Below are 7,927 nucleotides of genomic sequence, written 5' to 3'. Positions count from 1 at the left end.
TGTCTTTCCTAAATGCAGCCGGGAGGTTGACTCTCATTCAGTCTAACACTCAGTAGCTTACTAACCATGTTTGCTTTCAATATCATTCAGGTCTAGAAATCACTGAAGATATTTATCTTTTTTCTCCTTTTTTTTGACCATTTTTCTTCATTTAATTATTTATTTTATTTTTAATATCTCATAAAGTCTTTATATTCAAATACTCAACTTTTTCATATTCATAACCTTTAAATATTAAATATGAAACCTTATGGTATTTCTTCATTATTTTCTATATAAATTCATATTTTTTATTTCATGATATTCTATCTGAAGTTATCCTTCATTTTCACCATTGTATTATATATATTCATGCTTTAATTGACTTGAAAAAGAAGAAGAAGGCTCTTGAATAGTAATAGGCTTGTGAAGTGGATATTAACTTTCCTTCTATTTTTTAATGAGATGTGTATTGTACTATTTCTTTTTTTCTTTCTTTATTTTTTCTCTCTTTTTGTTCTTATTTATCTATGATATGATGCCTCTTGATTTTAATTTTTACACGAAAAAAGCTTTTGAATAGTGATAGATTTGTGAAGTACTGAATAGCAACAAGAGTGATGTCTCTCCGCCTTTGTTTGACTTGAAAAAGAAGAAGAAAGCTTTGAATATTGATAGGCTTGTGAAGTAGATATGACAAGATCTTAGACAATTATGCGTTGATTTTGTTTTTCCTTCTACTTTTAATTTTAATGACTAAAGTCGTAATGATATGTGTATTGTATTATTTTTTTCTATTCGTTCATTCTTTCTTTCTTGTGTATTTTATGATGCCTCTTAAGTATATTTATATACGAACTTAAAATTTAATTCGAAGCACGAGTAATTGAATTTTAGAAGTATGAGAGTTATTTGTTGTATAATTTCTATTTATATAATTTGGTCTCTTATTTTTCCTCATAAAAATGTCAATAAAAAAGTAATAAAATAAAAGATATAATAATATTATACCAAACAACACGAAATAACCTTTTAAAATATATATATGCATATATAATTAAATTACAATTACTAATATAAATATATGAACACCGTTTAAATAAGAACAAAAGGCTGAAAGGCTTATGCTACTCTTATTTTCTTCGAAATAAATATTAACCTTTGTTCTTCAATTGACAAATTTTCTAACATTTTGTTGTAATAAATCTATAAAAAGGTGTACGTTCAATTTTTTACTGGGCAAAAAAAAAAAACCACATGTACATATATAACAAAATTAGCTACATTAAATTGAGTTTTACTTATATAATTTTTGAGCGTATATCATATAGTTCATGTGATACGGAGTGTTGGTAGATGTTACCCTTGATTAGTATTTGATATAATCAATTAACAGTCAGGTTAGTAATGAACCTATGGAAACACGTGCACATTAACGAGGGAGACGGACAGAGCAAGGTGCATATATAAATGATCACATACCGAAATTAAAGGGCGAGCTGATCAAGATTTGTACAGCAAGTTTGTGGCATTTGAAAAGCAGTATGGTGATAAGGAAGGATGCTATAGTTGGAGGATCAAGTAAGGAAGAATCCTCGTGGTTTGATTATATCCGTCTAGAAGAGAGCATTGAAAATAAAGAGAGCCATTGCTAATGTTCCTCCTGCTGAAGAGAAGCGGTATTGGCAGCGATACATTTACTTATGGATTTTAATTATGCATATTATATGAAGAGCTTGATGCACAAGACATGGAAAGGACCAGATATGTCTACAGGGAGTGATTCCCCATCACAAGTTTTCATTTGCAAACATTTGGTTGTTGGCTGCCCAGTCTGAGATTCGGCACAAGGAGGCACGAAGCAATTGGAAGGGCTCCTAAAGACAAGATATTTAACAAGTACATTGAAATAGAGCTGAATGCTGCATTTGGGGAACATAGACCGTTGCAGAAAGCTTTATGAGAAGTACTTAGAATGGTCACCTGAAAATTGCTATGCTTGGAGCAAATTTTCTGAGTTAGAGAGGTCCTTGTATGGAACGGAGAGAGCCAGAGCTGTTTTTGAGCTTGCAATTGACCAACCTGCAATGGATATTCCAGAGTTACTATGGAGGGCTTACATCGACTTTGAGATCTCTGAGGGTGAATTTGAAAGAACAAGAGCACTATATGAAAGACTTCAAAGTTTGAGGCTTCGGCTATTGATGATTCTGATATCGAACAGAAAGAGAAGTGTCTGCAACATGCCAGAGATGTCTTTGAGAGGGCCGTTTCTTACTTGATAAAAGAAGAAAGAACAATTTTTGTTGAAGAATGGATATATATGGAAAGCAATTTTGGTGAGCTTGGGAATGCCAATTTAGTCCGTGCCAAACTACCAAAGAAACTGAAGAAGAGAAGGCAAATAGAGACGGAGGATGGTCCAGCAGCGTACGAGGAGTACATAGACTATCTTTTCCCGCAGGCGAACAATCTTAACATTTTGGCTTCTGCTTATAAATGGAAGAAGCAGCGGATTGCAACCAAGGATTTGCCAGATTCTGTATTAGCTATAGATTTTTTTACTGTTTTTCTGTTATCTCCCACAACTCTAGTTTCGCTAATACTATAGCTATTTTAAATTGTGGACCTTAAGCTTAATAGGGAAGGCAGATTACTTTCTTATAGACTGCTATATTCCTAGATGAAAGTTATGAGTCCTGTTTAATTATTGCCATATGTATTGAAATTATTTTCCTTCATCGCTAAGACGCTAACTATAGAGGTAAAGTTAGGATTTTTAATTTATGAGTTTTGGATCAATGTTTTTTTAAAATTGAGTTGTGAATAAACTATTTAAGCATATTAAACAAATCTTTTTAACACATACAAGGTTTAAGCTTCTAGCAATCTCGTAACTACAATGTTGGCTTTCACCCTTTCTGCTACATGAGCAATTGCCAAAGCTCACAAACATGGAATCGTAGGAAAATAACAATCTTAAGGTCATTTCATCACAATGTCATAAAAAACTGGTAAAGAACAAACTTTTGTGTGTGTGGGCGGGGGAGCAAAGTATGAAGTTGCCTTCAAACCAAAAATCTCTGATCTTTGTGATTTACGATTCAATGTTCGTTATCTATTTTGAAGCTCAAGCAAAGCTACGATCCAAGTATGAGGTTGCTTCAAACCAAATATCTCCAATAAAGTTCGATATCTATTTTGAAGCTCGGGCAAAGCTAAGAGCCAAGTATGAGATTGCCTTCAAACCAAAAATCTCCAATCCTTTCGATGTGCAACTCAATATTTGATATCTATTTTAAAGTTCAATTAATTCGTATTTGGATCGAGAAATTTTACTTGAAAGAATAGAGCATTAGCAATTTCATTTCACTTGAATTTCGGAACTCTAATTAAAAATGATAAAATACCGTCCACCACAACTAATAACATTAAAAATCTCCATATAACACAAATACAACATCAAAAGTGAAAGAGTCTGCGCACCATAACCAAGTACTCCCACAACCCAAGTTTTAGGATATTAATTACCCTTTTGACAACAATTTAATACATTAATTATGAAATGTTTAGTATAACAACATGAATAAACATTAGGAGTGATCTTTTTGGTCATGCTGCTCTCTAATTATGTAAATTTAAAATTGAAACATTTGGTAAAACATTAAACATACATAACAATCATTATCATGTATCAACAAAAATTAAGAAATAAATCAATCAAATGATTAGATATGTAAACATTCTACTATAACAAATTACATAAACAAAATCCCAAGCAGATCCTGATTATACATTTGCATATTAAAAAAAAAGAAAAACAAAAAAAGAACAATCTCTTTGGATTAACATAATTTTTGATCATCTAATTTTGATTATTCTCTTTATCTACTAATCAATTTCAATTACCTATATAAGAAATCAATTTCCTTGGACCTCAATACGGCGTCGTTGTAGCCTCAAACCCTAGCGGAAACAGCAGCGGGGCCGGAAGTAGGGGCGGCGCCGGCTAAGAAAGAGAGAAACCCAGTTGCCGGAGACTCCTGATCGTCAAGGAAAAGATCCTCAGGAACCCTAAAAGCAGCATGTGTACACACAATTGCGAGACCAATCATCAAAGCAGAAACAAGAACAGATCCAACGCTGGTGAGAAAAATAACAACAACGGAGGAAACGATGAGAACCCCAAGCGTTTCCCGTTCAGAAAACTGCCGACCAAATAGAACCAAAGGCGGATCTGATGGACGGAAAAGGTAAAGAAAAAGCCAAGCAGCGAGGAGACCGGTAAGAAAAATGAGGGAAAATGGGTTTGTAATGAGACTGAAAGCGAGGACAACGGCGAGGAGAGAAAGGTAATTGGTACGGAAATAGGAGTAGTTTTTACGGATACGGAGGGTAGCGTCGGAAACAGATTCAGGTTTAGCGAAGGCGGAACGATCAACGAGTTCAGCCCATGGACGGCGATTGGAGAGACCACCTTGGACGGTTTCGGAGATGCGGTTGATGAATGAACGGAGAGCAGGGGTAGGACCCACACCGGTAATGGTTTGTTGGGTATCGGTGGTGGCGGCGGCGACGGTAGTGGTGGTGGTTTGGGGGTTGGAAATTGGTAGAACTGGTGTTGGTGAAGCGGTTGCCATTGTTAAGAATTTCTTTGGTGAAATGCAGAGAAGTTTGGTGATTGATTTATGGCTAAAAAAATGGGGATTTTGCTTGATTTATACGGTAAATGGAGGGGGTTGACTGATGGAGAAAGGGGATCCAATTTTTCGTCGGTGGATCTAAGCTTGTTCAATGAATTTATTATTGACTAATCACCAGTAATCTTGATTATATATTATATATATAAATACTCCCTACGTCACATAATCTTTCAGTTTCAAAAAAAATGATCTAATTTAACTAATGATCTTTCAGTCTCAATTATATATATGGGGTGTTCACGGATCGATTTAAAACATTTATTGATCAAAATTAAAATCAAACCAATTTAATCAGTTTTAAGATTATCAAAATCAAACCAAACCAAATATAATACATATTTTTTTGTTTGGTTATTCGGTTATTAACCATATACAAAAATAAAAGAAATAATTTATTCAAAACATGAAAAAAGTTACAACAATCCATTCAAAACGAAAATTAGTTAGAATGACTGACATTACATAATTTTCAATCATTGAGTTAATATGAATAAAGCTTTGAAATTCATTATATTGACCTAAAAGGAAGAGACATTGACATTTTCAATCTCATAAAGAATTGTCATAGACCCTCATGACCCATATACATGAAATTTTGCTTTCATAAGTAAATTATAAATAAATTTTGATGAAAACGTATATATATGATCTTTAAAATTGTTTATAAAATCAATATATTATGTATGTATAATAAAAAAATATATGTATATAATTTATCAGTTCAGTTCGGTTATTGTATTGATTTTTTCCGAACAAAATCATAACCAACCCAAATATTGTCGGGTTTTAAAAATCTAAAACCAAACCAAATTCAATCAATTTATTTAATCAGTTTGATTCGATTTTTCAGTTTGAATCGATTTTTATACAAACTGTGAACACCTCTCTATATATATACACACTCTTGGTCACCTATTTGATATTCGAATACTCCCTGTATTTCACACTGTTTAACAAAAAAAGAAGATTTTTCATTATTATGGTTCTAAATTAAAGTATATTTTCTTTGTTTCTATTTGGTTGTCATCATTTAAAGTTAAGTTTTTAATAAGGCGGAATGACTTGGGAGGCCCCCGTACTTGGCTTCGTTTGTCAGTTGAACCCTTCTACTCATCGCTTTGCCAAATGAACACTTAAAACTCAATGAACCTCTATTTTTTAAACCCCTCTGACCATTGATCGAGTTTATGTGGCACTAAAATGGCTTAGTTGGACAAATACGTAACCTCACGCGTTTTGAAGCAAGTGAATACAATATTTTTAATTTAAAATTATCAAAATTATAATACAAAACAATAATAATAATTTTTTTAAAAAAAGTACTAAAAAACTTCTTCTTCACTACACCCCACCCCTTCTATCTTCTTCCCCCACTCCACCCCACCATTTTTCTCTTCTTCTTCAACCTCATCCCCCACCCCTACTCATTTTCTCCTCTTCTTCTTCTTCAACCTCAGCCCACATCCACACCAACCCCTACTCCATTTCTCTTCTTCTTATTTGACGTACACATTATCACAATAAAATCATCAAATAAAAAATTGAAAAAAGTTCTTTTTGCAAGAAAATATACCATTCACCATTTTTATAAACTTAATTCTTTAAGAATCTACATATTAATATATTTTTTTTCAATTTGAAGTTTTCTTGATATTTCTTTTTATCAAATCAAAATAAAAAGAACCATAAAACATGTGCAAGAACTAATTATAATCTATCACATTTTGTGATTGAAGAAATTTTTGAGTGTGAACTATGAAGAAAGATGAAGATGGTGATTTTTATTTTTGGGATGAAAATGGTAGAAGGTGGGAACACAGAAGATGACGCGGAAGGGAGTGAAATGGTACAGAGAGAGAGAAAATTGCATTTTTTAAAAATATTATTTATTTTTAAATATTTAATTTCTGATGTGTCATTAAAATAATAATAATAATAATAATGTGTCATTAAAAAATGACGTGGTATTTCATGTGTAAAATGAGTGTACTACACGCACACCTATCAAATGAGAAAGGGGTCTAAAATATTGTGTTTGAATGAGTTTAAGGGTTTAGTTGGCAAAGTCGTAAGTACAGGGATCCAACTTATAAATCGAGCCAAGTACAAGGGCCTCTCAGGCCATTCCGCCTTTTAATAAATGAACATGAATTAATTACTTAATTTTTCTATATTGGTCAAATACGTACTTTCAAAGTTAATAACTCTCGAGGTAAAATATGAAGAATAATGTCATTTATGCATTATTTTTGTAAAATGACAAGTATTAATAAACATCTATTTTTACTAAGGACGACACATAAATAAGAATGGAAGGAGTATCAAATTGTTCTTTAATTTTGTGTCCTTGAACATGTCACATGGAAAATCAAAATTAAAATATTACCTAAAAAAAGAGAGTCATTTTCATTTGAAGCAGACTAAAAAGGAAAAGAGTTCAATTTTTTAGGTAGGCATAAATACCGGACAACCGATAAAAAAACCAAATCGAACTAATTCGGTTCTTCAAATTTTCGGTTTGGTGTCAGTGTTATTTTTTCAAAAGTTCAGTTCTTCGGTTCAATGTTTGGTGTAAGGGCCTCAAAACTTCGGTGCACCGAAGAACTGAGCTTTTATTAAGAAAAATAAAAATTAAAAATAATATATATATATATATATATAGATATGGTCATTCTCCTAACTAAAATAAAAAGTCAACTAACAATTAAATCATTCATGAACAAATCAAAGTAGGAACAAATATACAATTCACTAGTGAACTTCAAGTATTAATTCCCAAGAGGAACCAAAACATATTTTTATCAATGTACGCCTACGGATCTGGCGCCTCGGAGCACCCAAATTTGTTTTCTAAAAAAAATTATGAGGACCTCTGTGATGAGTTGGGGAATCACCATGTATACTCACACCATTTTAACGCATATTTCCGCATTTACAAGCCTTTTTTAGGAATTACCCAAATTTCTCGAAGTTTCATGTGTATTATCCATGGATCTGGCGCCTCAGAACACCTAATTTTTTTTTTATGATTAAATTTTATGAAGACCTCCATAATGAGTTGGGGAACCACCACATATACTCACACCATTTTTAATGTCTATTTCCGCATTTACATGTCTTATTTAGGAATTACCCAAATTTCTCAATTTTTCGTGTGTATTAGCCCATGATTATGGCGCCTCAGAGCACCCAAATGTTTTTCCTGAAAAAACTTTATGAGAACCTCAGTAATGAGTTGGGGAACC

The 7,927-nt window shown here is 32.6% G+C and overlaps 1 protein-coding gene and 1 pseudogene across 1 annotated transcript; one reads left to right on the top strand and one right to left on the bottom strand.

The window, feature by feature from the left end:
- The first annotated feature begins 944 nt into the window (after positions 1-944).
- Positions 945-2,590, top strand: LOC125864103 (uncharacterized; annotated as a pseudogene).
- Positions 2,591-3,743: 1,153 nt separating this feature from the next.
- LOC125866150 (PRA1 family protein B4-like) lies at positions 3,744-4,804 on the bottom strand. Its single transcript, XM_049546455.1, has one exon. It carries the CDS (start codon positions 4,617-4,619, stop codon positions 3,939-3,941), a length of 681 nt encoding a protein of 226 aa, XP_049402412.1. The 5' UTR covers positions 4,620-4,804; the 3' UTR covers positions 3,744-3,938.
- Between the last annotated feature and the right edge of the window lie 3,123 nt (positions 4,805-7,927).

The sequence above is a fragment of the Solanum stenotomum genome, chromosome 5 (genome assembly GCF_019186545.1).
Source record: "Solanum stenotomum isolate F172 chromosome 5, ASM1918654v1, whole genome shotgun sequence".
In the NCBI taxonomy this organism is placed as follows: domain Eukaryota; kingdom Viridiplantae; phylum Streptophyta; class Magnoliopsida; order Solanales; family Solanaceae; genus Solanum; species Solanum stenotomum.
Note: the sequence above shows the minus strand (reverse complement) of the source record. Positions and strands in the feature narration are given on the sequence as shown.

Excerpts from the sequence above, each read along its gene's own strand:
- LOC125866150 (XM_049546455.1), bottom strand. The coding sequence starts at position 4,619 with ATGGCAACCGCTTCACCAACACCAGTTCTACCAATTTCCAACCCCCAA.